The sequence below is a fragment of the Lacerta agilis genome, chromosome 3 (genome assembly GCF_009819535.1).
Source record: "Lacerta agilis isolate rLacAgi1 chromosome 3, rLacAgi1.pri, whole genome shotgun sequence".
In the NCBI taxonomy this organism is placed as follows: Eukaryota; Metazoa; Chordata; class Lepidosauria; order Squamata; family Lacertidae; genus Lacerta; species Lacerta agilis.
In genome coordinates, this window is record NC_046314.1 from 43,475,873 (window position 1) to 43,489,481 (window position 13,609).

At 41.8% G+C, this 13,609-nt stretch overlaps 1 protein-coding gene across 1 annotated transcript in view; it reads left to right on the forward strand.

The window, feature by feature from the left end:
• Positions 1 to 13,609, forward strand: part of LOC117043603 (kelch-like protein 32) — a 66,535-nt gene extending 52,926 nt beyond the window's left edge. Inside the window, 7 exon segments of the mRNA XM_033143461.1 lie at positions 1 to 164; positions 167 to 256; positions 7,461 to 7,519; positions 10,855 to 11,047; positions 12,022 to 12,116; positions 13,424 to 13,436; positions 13,439 to 13,609. The exon segment at positions 1 to 164 is cut by the window's left edge and continues 470 nt beyond it. Coding sequence (XP_032999352.1) covers positions 1 to 164; positions 167 to 256; positions 7,461 to 7,519; positions 10,855 to 11,047; positions 12,022 to 12,116; positions 13,424 to 13,436; positions 13,439 to 13,584 — 760 coding nt within the window. The 3' untranslated portion in view covers positions 13,585 to 13,609.

Consider the following 13,609-nt stretch of genomic DNA (forward strand, 5'->3'; position numbering starts at 1 on the left):
GACTGCTTGTCGATACAACCCTCGAAATAATTCTTGGGCTGAAATAGGTCCAATGAAGAACTGCCGGGAACATTTTGTGTTGGGAGCTGTGGACGAATACCTCTATGCAGTCGGAGGTAGAAATGAGCTGCGTCAAGTGTTGCCTACGGTGGAGCGCTACTGCCCTAGAAGAACAAGTGGACTTTTGTTCAGTCCTTTGACAGATCCCTTTCCTGCCACGCGGGATATGTTGTGGATGGTCTTCTTTGGATATCAGGTAGAAAATGTTTCATTTGAGCCATTTGCGCGACGACGAAACACTGTCAGTGCAGAGTTGGTTTTAGGAAACTTGTCTCGGAGAAGATGGGTCTAGCTTTCATTCACCAAAAGGCCAAAGTTTAAGAAACCAAGTTAGGATGCAGAAAGGGGTGGGAGGGTTAGCATAGTGATTAAGAACCACAAGTAGTAACCACGAAGGAAAGTGCAACTAAAGGAAGGGGGTATAATCAAGGTGCAGCGTTTTGTTTTGAAAAAGAACAGTTAAAATTGAAATTAAAAAAAGCTTTATACTGGGACTTTTGGGTAGGGAGAAAATGTTTGTATAAATATGATTACTATGCACACCTTTTTATATACAGCTCAGCAGAATGATGGCACTGACAGGGGCATGGCAAGGTAAATTGGTACCCAAGGGCAATTTTTTTTTGTCACCGCCCCCCCCCCCAGGCATGGGAAGGTCAGATGGTACCTAGTGTGGAAAATTTCTTGTCAACCCCCCCATTGATTCCCCCCCTGAAAAAATGGTTTTACATTATTTCATATTTTCTTACAAAGGAATAAAACAAGTAATAATAATAAAAAACTTTTATTTATATCCCACCCTCCCCGGCCAAAGTCGGGCTCAGGGTGGCTAACATCAGATACATTTACAGGTGGGTAGCCGTGCTGGTCTGCCATAGTCGAAACAAAATAGAAAATTCTTTTCAGTAGCACCTTAGAGACCAACTGTGTTTGTTCTTGGTATGAGCTTTCGTGTGCATGCACACTTCTTCAGATACATAACATTGGTATAAAATCAAACAATAATTATATTACCTCCTAAAAACATCTCAAATCAAATTAAAGCCTAATTAGATGGCTTTCCACAGGGTTAGGCTTGGGAATAGTAAAGTGTTCTTTGAACTGAAATTTCAGCCTTTATGACATAGGAAAACAGCCAAGTGAACAGCTATTTTGGTGGAGGAGGGTCAAGATATTAACCGATTGCATGAAATTTCATATATAGCTATAATCCCTAGTATAGTAAGATAAGACCTTCGGAGCAGGCATTCAAAAAAAACCTTCATAATTTCTCCCCCTCCATTATGGAACACGGGGCGGACCGCCCCCCGCCCCCCCTTTGCTACGCCCCTGGGCACTGAGGAAAGCCATGGGTTAGAATAGGTTGAAGTATAAGAAAGTAGATAACAAAAGTGAACTAAACAGTGACTTAGGAATGGGAGTATTGTTTTCAAAAGTGAGAATGTTTAATACATATTTCTAAGTATTGTGCAGAAAAGGAATATTGAAACAACACTCATATCCATAAAGTTGGTCGGTTTTAAATTTAGAGTTGGGGCGATACCTTTGGTGTGTCTTTCTCTTGGGGGGGGGTTTTCCAGCCCCCCTTAGTTTCTAAAGATGCTGCTAGGGAAATGGAGTCTAAGGCTTTTTATGGATGTTCTCCCCTCCCTTTGTATCGCAGAGAGTAATAACAGGGATATGTTAGAAATGCATTCTGTAGTTATGTTCTGCACCTGTTGACTGGTAATTTTGAGGTTTTATAGAATGCTAAATTTTGCAGTTTCTGAAAAGTGTTTGATCTGGCTTGCTCACAAAGAGATGCATACTTTTCATGCTTTCAGTTCTCAAGCAAAATAGTCTTGAAATGCGCCGGAACCATTATGGTTTCGTGTTTAATGATCTTTTTCTGAATGAGGAAATATATATTTTTAGGGCTAGACCATTTTTTTCTTCTTTCAGGGTTTAGATGTTATAGTTCATATTGCAGCACCTGAAAGGAAGAAGAAAATGCTCTAAGTCTAACCAGTATATTTTGCAGGACATTATATTTCTCCTCCTCTCACTGCTGTCTTTACACATTGGCAAACTTTATAAAGGCCGCAAGCTCCAATTCTTTGCCTCTCTCCTAATCTGTAAACAAGCTAAGATTCCACATGAGGTTGGGTGAGCAGGAAGGGGTGTGTGCATATGTGTCAAAGTATGAGAGAAAATTCTTTGTAGATGAAGTTGATGGGACTAAATTGGCTTAAATCCAAGTATGTCAAGCTAGCTCATTCTAGGATAATTAAATTGAAGAATTTCCAGTCTCCTGAAGCTTCTGCAGCATCAGTAGTCACCCTGAACTGCTGATATGCAAACAGCACAAGCTCTTTGTTGTTTAACCGGCACAAATTTTGGTGTATAAGTATATGGGAATTTATAGTCAGTGTAGCTGAAAGACGTATGTCAGCGCCATATATACATCTGGCCGTGGCAGGATCTACTTAACCCCAAAAGAAACCCCCAATACACTATTCTCTCTCAAAATTCTGGGTTCAAGGTCTTTCTAATCAAAATGTCATGTTTTGTTACGTTTAAACAAAAAGCTGAAGTTTTACATTTCATAATAATGGCTTACAGTATGAGATACACGAGATGAGAGGAGAAAGCATTGCTAAAAGTGCAGCTATTCCAAGGGTCTATCTGGTCCTGCAGCCCATTTCACAAGTGGTTAGACAAATGCTCCAAGGGAGCGTTGAGCATGCCGTGAAAGGGCCCCCTCCTTGCTGCTGCTCTCTATCGACCAGCATGCGGGGAAATACTTGATGTCCCTTTTCACTACCTTGCTAATGGACATCGCAAGAATGCTAATTCCGTTCCTCATATTAGGTCAAGGTTTCCGTGTTTTAAAAGACATTTGCCAGTTGGGAGCATGAGCACACACACCCCCACACACTTGCGTTATGCATTAATACAACAGGCACAATATATGAGCCCTGTCAGCTTCTTCCTCTGTGTTGCACTTAGGGAACTCAGTCAATGCATTTCCAACTGCTGGATGCAAACAGCAGAGCATGGATATCCCTGCAAGCTTCCACAGTATAATTTTGGCCAGAGTTGCAGACAGAATGTGAGCCTAGGTCAGGGGTCCCCAAACTAAGGCCCCGGGGGCGAATGCGGCCCAATTGCCTTCTCAATCCGGCCCGCAGATGGTCCGGGAATCAGCATGTTTTTACATGAGTAGAATGTTCCTTATTGCTGACCCCTGGCCTAGGTTGTACCTTGCTCTGACCTAGCAAAGCACTTAATTTACATCCTTATTTTCTCCTGTAAAAAGCCGCCCACCCTTCTTGTCATGCCTTCAGTCCATCAGATATCATGCTATATGGTGCTAGTACATCGGTGGGGAATCTCTGGCCCATGGGCTAATTTTGGTCCACCAGGGGGTCCAATTTGGGCCACAAGGACTTGTCCCACAAACTACATCCAGCAGGAGGGCAGGCTTCAATTTTGCCTTGCTGTGCAAATAGCTTACAGCAAAACAGGATTAAGCACCCCAACTACCACCTGAAGAACAGGGGCTAAATTCTGATTAGAGACAGGTTTCTGGAAGACATGGGAAGGGGGATATCTCTCCCCTTCCCATAGCTTTTTCTCAAAGAAAACATTTTTTTGGGGGGGGGAAATGCAGTACTTTTTGGAGCAATTTATATATAGAAAGTCATTTTGTTACTTTACAGAAAAAATGATTCCCCACCGCTGTGCTAGTCCAAGTATAGCACTACAAATCATACCTTTTTTAGTGCTATGGCGCACAGTTTGATGAGCTTTGCAAAAGCAGGTCGGAAAGATTTTCCACATGAAATTAGGCAGCTGTTCCTAATACTTCCCACAACAAATAAATGAAAATGCCGGTTCAAAAATAGGTAGGGAAATGACCCGTCCACACATAGTATGGTTGCCAAGAGGAAGTTCTAGTGGTGGTGAAGGTTCAATGGCATTCAGAAACAAAGGAACACAAAGAACTGAAGCAGGATACTGTACTACTTGCAGAGGCTAGGAATGAATGCCGGGGAATGGTATACTCTGTAGAGACAGGATTCTGGTCTGAATAGATCACTAATCCAACACAGCGAAGTTGTTCTCACGCGGTGCATTATTTATCCCAGTAGTTGTATATAAATTCAGCCAGCAATCAGCGAGCCAAAAAAAAATTACAACCGCTTACTGATACATTTTTCTCCTCCTGCATTTGAAATCCTGTGAGCTATTTACAGGTTGCTTGACTTCTAAAAGACTTTATTATAGACTTTATTTTTAAACGCATCCAGATATCATCTCCACTGATATTATCATTCTCCTTTTGGAAAGCAGCACAGGGAAGTAAAAGCAATTGCCTTTTGATTGTCCCATTTTACGATGGAAAAACATCACTTTTTCTGGTACCATTTAAACTTTTATTTTTCTGCTATTTTTTTAAAAAAGACATTTTATACCTATTCCTCCATTGCCTAGAGTATTCTTAAAATGGTCGTTTGCGGGGGGCATTATGGGCTTGTTAAATTTAAATTTTGGTAGGTTGCTTTTTAATATATATAAAAAAGAACAACAGCCCTGAAACTTTTTCACTGTAGCACTTCAAAGTTAGGATAAACTTGGTTTTTTGAAAATTGATGCTGATAAGAAATGGCATAGTTAATGGCAGATGAATCTATAGAAAGCTGTTAAGATGCATATTCCTCCCCTGGGGAGAAGGTGGCAGTTAAGGGGAGATGGGGGAGAGGAGAGAGAGCAAAACTGCCAATCTATAAAATATACTTGTTGGCAGAGAATCTTCCTGCAAATGCGGTGATTGCAGGGGGGCAGTGGAACAGCATGTGGCAGCCTAACCTAAGAGCAGTCAAATCAGCTTGATGACTTTCAAAGCCAGGAATTCTGCTGGAGGCAAGGGTATTTGATCTGAGGGGGGAAGGGAGGATTAAAACATATAGAGGCTGTGCTATTAATTCCAGGTCTATTTTTCTGTCGTCAAATCTGTATGTAAATCCATAGCATCTCATTTTGGCAAATGAATCTTTAAAAGGGGGGGGCACAGAAAGAAGGCAAAGGGAATGCGATGGCTTTAAGTGTAGGTATCTGTGTGCACATGAGAAAAATTAAACATGCAGAGGGCAAACATCCCGCTACAAAGAAATGCGTGTGTATGCTTCCATGCCAATGTTAAGACCCAGCCGGACAAACGTAGCAAAAGTATCCTTCAAATTTGCATGATCTTGTGCTGTGGACGGCTTATATAGCAGGTATTTTAGTAAAGATCATAATCATCAGTTGGGTTGAGAGAGGAGCTGGATTTTAGTTACTCATCATTTTGAAATGAAAATACTTTGTACCTTTCTGTCAGCCGCTTGCCCTTCTGTTTCTCTATTTCCAACTCTTTCCTGTCTCTCCGGCCCCATAACCCAACCCCACCCAACCCATCATGCATAGAAAGGCCTCTTCCCCTAGAATGAACAGCACGGATAGTCTTACTGGGAACAGTGACACAGGCAGAAAGAGTTGCACACACCCCCCCACAGCCCCACTTCCTGTGTGCTATGGTCCCACTACTGGTCACCCCTCTACTTACCTTAAAAAAGAGAAAAGAAATGCAATCACAATTTCTCATCTAATCATTCTAATCTGATTGAGCTTTGAGGTTGCAATGAAGCGGATTTCTAGATTTCCTTGCATACTAAGCATTTCTGTAAAAAGTACAAAGCTCCTCCTTTCCCAACTTTTAATTCACACTCCTCGTAGCTCCCTTTCACCACACCTTTGTTTCACTGTCTTTCATCCTCGTGGCTGTTACTTGAAATTCCAACTTTGCAACTTAAGTGTAGCTTTTCAAGTAATGGGATTGACAGGAAAAGACTATTTACCTCTTTAGGGAAGTGGCAGCTGCAGGAGCTGGTGAGGGCGGTGCCTTTGTCCTTTGGAGCTGATCAACTCTATTTTCGGCCTTGAACCGCCACGAGGGGTATGCTGCCAAAATCTTAGCTTCAAGCAGGCCATCATGGCCTTTGGGGGGGGAGGGGAAGGTAGGTCTTCAGCAGCGACCAGCTGAACGTAGTCACTCTCTGGTCCGCCACCACTGCATTTAAGCTGGCTGGCTACACTTTGAGCCAGAGCACAGTTGGCAATCCCTCCTTCCCTGTAAGTTTGGCTCTGCATATGTAGGCACGACCTTGTTGTGGAGTCCAGTCAGTCACCATATTCGGGGCCAGGGAGAAATGCGGCTGTAGACAAATTGGGCCCCTTTGGGGTTTTTGACTTCCTCATAGCAACTGCCACAATGGCGGAGGAAAAAAAGGCATTCGGTTGGATCCTCAGTCTAACCTGAAGGGTGAGAGGGACCCTCTGGCTATGTCAAAATCTCAGGATACCCTGGTAAAGGGTCTGGGTTGAATATTCTGGCCAAAGGCCCAGGCGGCAGCAGATGGGCCATAGGACTTCCATCTGGTGGCCTGGGAGAGGTCACCCTTAACCCTGGACCAACCCTTGTGAATAATAATCTAGTAGTTGGGCTGAATGATTCAGGATCCATACCCAGTGGCTATGCCAAAGCCTTCTGTCATCTGTAGTGGCCAGTTTAATTCCAAGATCTTGTCATGTTGTTTTGTTCCAAAGTTACTACCTCTTCTTAGCACTCGAGACACAATGCACATGGGCCCGCAAATGGTGACATGGAAGTGTACCAAATAGGCTACACCTGATTTGTCTCAGTACATATTTGTGACAGGCAGTGGGGGTAAATAGAGAAAAAGCTAAAATCAATTTACACGGGGACAATGAGAAATTACCTTATACCAGCAGACATTGTGCTGTTTTCTCCTCTAATGTTCACCAGCATTCTGCAAAATCACAGAAGTTCAGTCAGCAGGATAGGTGGCTACAGATGACATTGTTTTTTAGCATATTATTATTAGATGTATTTTTATCCTGACACTTCTCCAAGGTTATGGTACTGTACAGGGTCACCCCACCCTAATATACCTTGAATTTAATCTTAGGACAGTCCTATTCTTCCAGATGTCTTGCATATATTTGTGTCATCATGCAACATACCGGTATTACTGCTGTCCTTACTTTAACTGTGTTTGTTCAGAGTAACTGTCTCAGCGGAAGAAGCAGGACTTGGTGACCTTCAGGTACCCTTCAGTATACAAAGGGTGCAACTCATTTTGCCTAGTTGTGGATTGTGGCACATGAACCAACATGGGCATATTGTTAACTTGCCACTGGAGAAATAAGGATGTTGGAAAGTGAAACTTGACATAAATATTCTTTTTTGCATGCAGCATGGCAAAATTTGCAGTATGCTTCCTAATGGTAGATAATTTGCTTTAATGCACTCCCAACTGTGTTTCATGTTCGTGTAACACTGTAAACATCTGTTACAGGAGGAGTAACAAATACGGCACAATATCAGAACAGGCTAATGGTGTATGATCCTTCACAAGTAAGTTTATATATTACAAGTATTTATTTAAACACAAAGAATGCAAAGTATGTGAGTAAATGCACTATCAAATGAGATCTCATTCCAAACAACAATAGCTTAGATGAGGATATAAAAGCGCAGCTCCTGTGCATTGGCAGATCCTCGTAGGCCTTTAGAGCCGTTATCCGTTGCTCTTTAAACATGTATGCAAGGAAGCAGCTCACCAGGACAGTCTGGAAATAGGTGACCCATATGCGTCTTAATATCCACTATCCAGCTGTCTCTGTCCCTGCAAAGTATGTTACTTGAGCGCTGAAGCTCATGAAGGAAGATGCAGGAAGTTTATGCAAAACCTGTATTCCAGTCTGCCTTTGCACTGATGAGAGATGGGTATCCTTGATCCATATGATCCTGTCATCGATTGGTGCAGCATCCTTATTGTGAGGCAAAATCATGATCTTGGTATCTATTTGTACAAGTTAATAGCTGGAAATGTAAAGACTCCTGCTGATATTAGCATCTTTCCCAGCCCAGCTCATTGGGATTTCCCAGCTAGGAAGCCTGAAGTTGAACCTTGGATTATTTAAGTGAGCCAAGTCAACCCCTGTGCCTCTTGCACTTAGAACTATTAATAATTTCCCCCCAAAGTGCCACAAATAATGTGTAACAGGCTGGAAGCTGGTGAAACCAACGGTTCTATCTAGGGTACAGTTGCTCTGTATGCATACACACCTGTCACTTCATTTTCAGAGGCAGGTTCTACTGGAATGTCAGATGCTAGGAAATAACGTAAATAGTTGTCAGCTTCATGCTTCCGGACGTATCTTGCAGGTTACTGATGGGCCTTGGATCTGATCTAGAAAGGTAGCTCTTAACATTATGAACTCTGCATATGTGGTGGCACTTGAGATACCTATAAATAAGTAAACATACTTAAGAAAGAAACAACCCACCCACCCAAGCAGAAGTTTTAAAAGTCAGTGTATTATCTGTCATAGGAATCTGCATTATAAGCCAGATCACACTATTTGTCCATATCAACTGCCCCAAACAAATTTTAGGAAGGCTGCAATTCTTAAAACACAAAAGCCACAGTCCAACTCAGACTTGTGTTCTGATGCCAGTTGAAATCAGTGGGGTTATGTACACTTAGCTATGTTTTGGAATGTAGTCAAGTGTATATTAGTGCAATGTTCTGAGGAACCTTTAGAGACCAGATTCTTAATCATTCAGTTAATATTCTTCTCCTAATGAAATAAAAACCAGTTAAAAGAACCTAACAACACATAACAGGTAAAGGTAGTTCTGTATCTTGTTCTTCTCCTTGTGTCGTGGTTGGAACAGTGTTCTGAAATCTTGCCCTCTAGATGTTTTGAACTCCCATCTGCTACCAGTCTTCCTTAGTCCAGCAGCTGGGGACACCAGGTTAGGGAAGAATGGGTGGAAACGCAGGGCTTGGAGACCTGGGTTCAAAAGCCCATTCAGCCACATGCTCACTGGATGACCTTGGGCTGGTCACTTTCTCTCAGCCTTGCTTACCTCAACATGGCTGACAGGATAAAATGGAGTGGAGAGGGAAGAATGACCTACACTACCCTGACGAAAGGCTGGATGCAAATGTAGTAAATGTTTGCTGAAAATAAATAATATTTGGTGCTATTTGCCTTATAATATGACATTTGGGCACTTCCATTTCACATGGCTGGTGTTGGTGGAGAAACACAAGTGGCACAAGCTCCACTAAATCAGACCTTTCCAAACTGTGTCTCCTGACATGTTAGTGTGTCGGCTGCAGTGTGTAGTTGTGTTGTGTGAACACTCCCTGCGCTCCTCCGGGGCTGGAAAGGGGTTAGTTTAACCTTGGTTTTTGCTGTAAAACTGAATTACTGTGTTGCAAAATGATGCATGTCTAAAAAGTGTCACCAACGTGAAAAGTTTGGAAAGCTCAGCACTAAATGTTGAGAGAAGATGTGGAGAACAGACCCAGGAAGCTGCCTTATTCACCACCAGCAGATCTGTTTTGTATAATTCCTACTTGCAGCTTTAGGCAGATTTCATGCATTCTTCAGTCCCATTTGCTGGCAAAATAGTGATTTGTGATTACAGAAAAGGGGCTTGATTTTAGCAGTGCATCGAGCCACCTTAAACCCCTTAGAAGTACCTGCATTTCTTGCAACCAAAACCTAGCCCAGTTGACTTCTCTCTGTATGAAGCCTAGGATTTGTTTTGCATGCAAATGTTTGTCAACAGCAGTTTCAGCCTCACTATGAGCAAAATTACATCCTGCCTATTTATTTACATTTTCTAATGCTCCCATTTTTCATGTGTATTATTTTGTTGCCTTTGGGGGCTCAAGCTGTTTCCTCCCACTTTGTGGCCCTCTGCATACTTGGGTTCCTTTTAGGCCGGAGCCCCCAAACACAAACAGTTAATAGGTAGAAAGTGTGTGTTAGCATTCCTACAATGAGGTCGGCTCCGTGTTTTTACACACACGCTCTTTTTAAAAATTCTGCTGGCATATTGTATACGGTGGGCACTGGAAGAACCTCACATCTGCTTGCGCCTTGCACAGAATCTCAATACCTCTATAATTCGGTGCTAGTGCCTGTTTCTGTGCTAGGCCTTTGTGGAGTGCTGATAATGCCTACCATCTGCCACTGAGCACATAGCTACCTGCCAACAGGCAGGCTGGGGTGACCTCTGCTTCTCCACTGCTGATTAGTATTCACACACTGGCTTATTAGGAATGACCCCACCAGGCCCCTCTGTTTCCTTGCCTTTGCAGTGCTTAGCAGCTTACCTGGCAGTCACTGCTGTGGAGGAAGCTAAGATATAATCAGGGGATGCAGGCAGGCTTTGCAAAGCAGATGGTGTCTATAGTTCTGTGTCAAGGGACTGGACTGCTAATGCAAATATTAATTCCTCCTAGCCAAATAATACACAGAATAACGGATAGCTATACATTATGGGGGCTACATGGTGCAATTGTTTTACGATTTCCACTGTTTCATGCACACTACTCTCCATTCTTCTAATAATAAATTTGTTTCATCTCTCTTTTACCGATTAAAAATATCACTATTGTTTACCTAACCAGTGATACGCATTAAGAAATAAAAGGGCACCAAGCAAGACTTTTCTGCCTGGGAAAACGTTTGGCTAAATTTCATTTGTTTGGTTAATTTTAATAGCTTAGGCTATGAAAACTGAAGTTACTACTTAATTTTCAAACAATATTTTGATGTGGCTATATGGGTAACATTTCTTGCAAGTCACCTTGAACCTAGTAAGAAAGATCTTCTTTTTCCTATAGAAATTAATGAGAACCAGTTCTCTTATGTTTATATTTACAGAATAAATGGCTTAGCCGTAGCCCCATGTTGCAGAGAAGAGTCTACCATTCAATGGCAGCTGTGCAAAGGAAGCTGTATGTTTTAGGAGGCAATGACCTGGATTATAACAATGACAGGATTCTTGTCCGCCACATAGATTCCTACAATATAGACACCGACCAGTGGACACGCTGCAACTTCAGTCTGTTGACAGGCAAGTATTTTGTTTGTATATTTTAGTAGAGTATGAAACTACAGCAAAGTTTCAGGTCAAATTCTTTGAGCTTTGGATTTCGCTGATTTGCAAGGGAAGCAAAACACAATCAGCTTCATGCAAATTCTGGCATCAAATGAATAGACCAACAGGAGCCCAGTGTTGGATACTTTGCATAAGAGTAAATATACAAGAGTAAATATCTGGATTACTTTCCTTGCTTCATATAATTAAATGTGCAGAGTGTTGAAAACACTACTTCTCCCATCCCAGACATGCAACACTTTTGACCTGTCAGGCCAGCCCTGTCATGTATGGCAGCTTATTTAGAAGCTCTTCTTTTTATTGGGTGGGGTTGCAAAAGTTGTTGCAGGCCTGCTCTGCTCCAATCTTTCTCCTTCTATCCTACGACCAGTACCTGTTACTGTTGTCTTTTGCTCATAGGTGGCTTATTATTGCTAATCAACTGCAAAGACAGAGGATGGGGAGTTGTTAAAACAAGTTCAGGTGCCCTTTATCCTGCTCTAAAAGTGTTCAGTGCTATCACAACCAGTAAAGACCACTTGTAGCTGGCTGTGGTGTATACCAGTGCAAGAACACAGCTTGTGGGATAACCCGTTCCCCACAAAATACCAATTATTTGATGCATGGTGGGAACAGAAACACTGAAGAGTGCTGTACATGTTTTTTTAAAATATACTTAAATGGAAATGCTTGGTCAAATGTGTGCAGCAGCAGGAGAAATTTACAATAAGTAGAACTTACAACTTGCATGGGTGTGTTGTACTGTTTTAGATTCTTCAAAAACATTGGAAATGTACCAATAAGCTTGTCTGTTGACTCTGTTTTAAGAGAGATTATAGCAATGTTTTCATGTAACAGCTGGCTAGCTGAATCTATGTGCAGCACCCCACAGTATAGGAGTAGTAAAAAAAAACAACAACAACACACATGGTTTTGTTTTTCTGCTTCAGGCCAAAATGAATCGGGAGTTGCTGTTCACAATGGCAGAATATACTTAGTTGGTGGCTACTCATTTTGGACGAATGAACCCTCAGCATGTATCCAGGTCAGTGGTTTAGGCTCCTCCTTTCGAGTCTCTCCCAGTGGTATTGCAAGGTTACCTTTTCCAGAATTGTTCACACTGGGATATCTTTTTGTAGAAACAGACTTATGCAATTGATTTAAACTTCTAAGAAAAGAGGAAAAGCAACTATTTTAAAGTAAACTGTTAGGATCGTAAGTTGGCAACAACACTTTACTTTTGAAAAAACTCATCGGGGTAAAGGTAAAAAGCGCTTGCTTGTTCAGCAGTCTTCATAGTAGCACAGCCACATGCATTTATTTTCCACTGCTATCATTGAACTCTTGCTTTTAGTAAGTGTTCTTAAGCAGAAATAGTAGGGCACCAACAGAGTTGACATGTGCATGTGTGCTGATTCCCAATGAAAACTTTGGTAGGAATCCTGGTCTTTAACATCAATTCACATTCTCACATTCACATCAATTCACTATCTGAAGAAGTGTGCATGCACACGAAAGCTCATACCAAGAACAAACTCAGTTGGTCTCTAAGGTGCTACTGGAAAGAATTTTCTATTTTGTTTCGACTATGGCAGACCAACACGGCTACCCACCTGTAACTACATCAATTCACATTGTTTTAAAAATGTATGTTTAGGCGATTTACAAAAATTGCATGCCTTTAGAGTGTGCCAAGTATCTATCTTTCCTTAAAACAAATCCTCAAAGCTGTGTCTCTAACAAGAAATGTGCTTTACACTATGATTTTGAGAGGAAGTATTTAGACAATATCTTTTCAACTACATACATGAAAGGAAGCCATTCGTAATAACTAAAATACATGGAAATAAGAAAAAAGGATGCAAATATTTAATTGCCATTCTTATATGTACTGTAGCATGCAAGTATTGGAGGAGATCAGCATTTGATATGAAGTGGGGCGTTGTACAAGTGTTTGCTACAATACATGTAAGACTTGTTGCTGTTATTGAGCCTGGCGCCTGCATAGTTAGATCACAGCTTTTGACTTGCTCACTGTGGTCATTTTTCTTAACTGCAAATCATTTTAAATCTGAGAACATCGAAAAAGTGCCACTTAGTCCTCACTTGTAGTCTGAAGCAGTGTGTCATAGAGTATGGCAACAGTTCAGGCATGCTGGGGTCAACTTGTGCTTGCAACAGGTACACAGTGCTCAAATTCTGAAATACTGCAGGGCATTTTGTTTTCAGGATGGCTGGCACATAACTTTGATTATATAGAATGGGTAGATCAGTGGAATGGCAATATATAAAGCTGTCTTTGGTTCGTGATAATATTTCAGCTTTACCCACCTTGTTTTTGGCTCTTACTAGGTGCTGGATGTTAGTAGGAAGGAAAAGAAGAGGTTTTCTATGGGCCCACCTTGCCTTTTCCTTCTAATGGGATAGCTGCCTGCTTCCTTCCAGCACCCTACTCAACATGCCCCAACCTGCAGCCTTTGCAAGTGCCTCATCACAAGATAGGCACTATGTGACAAAAGGTAGCGTGACTGATGAGAG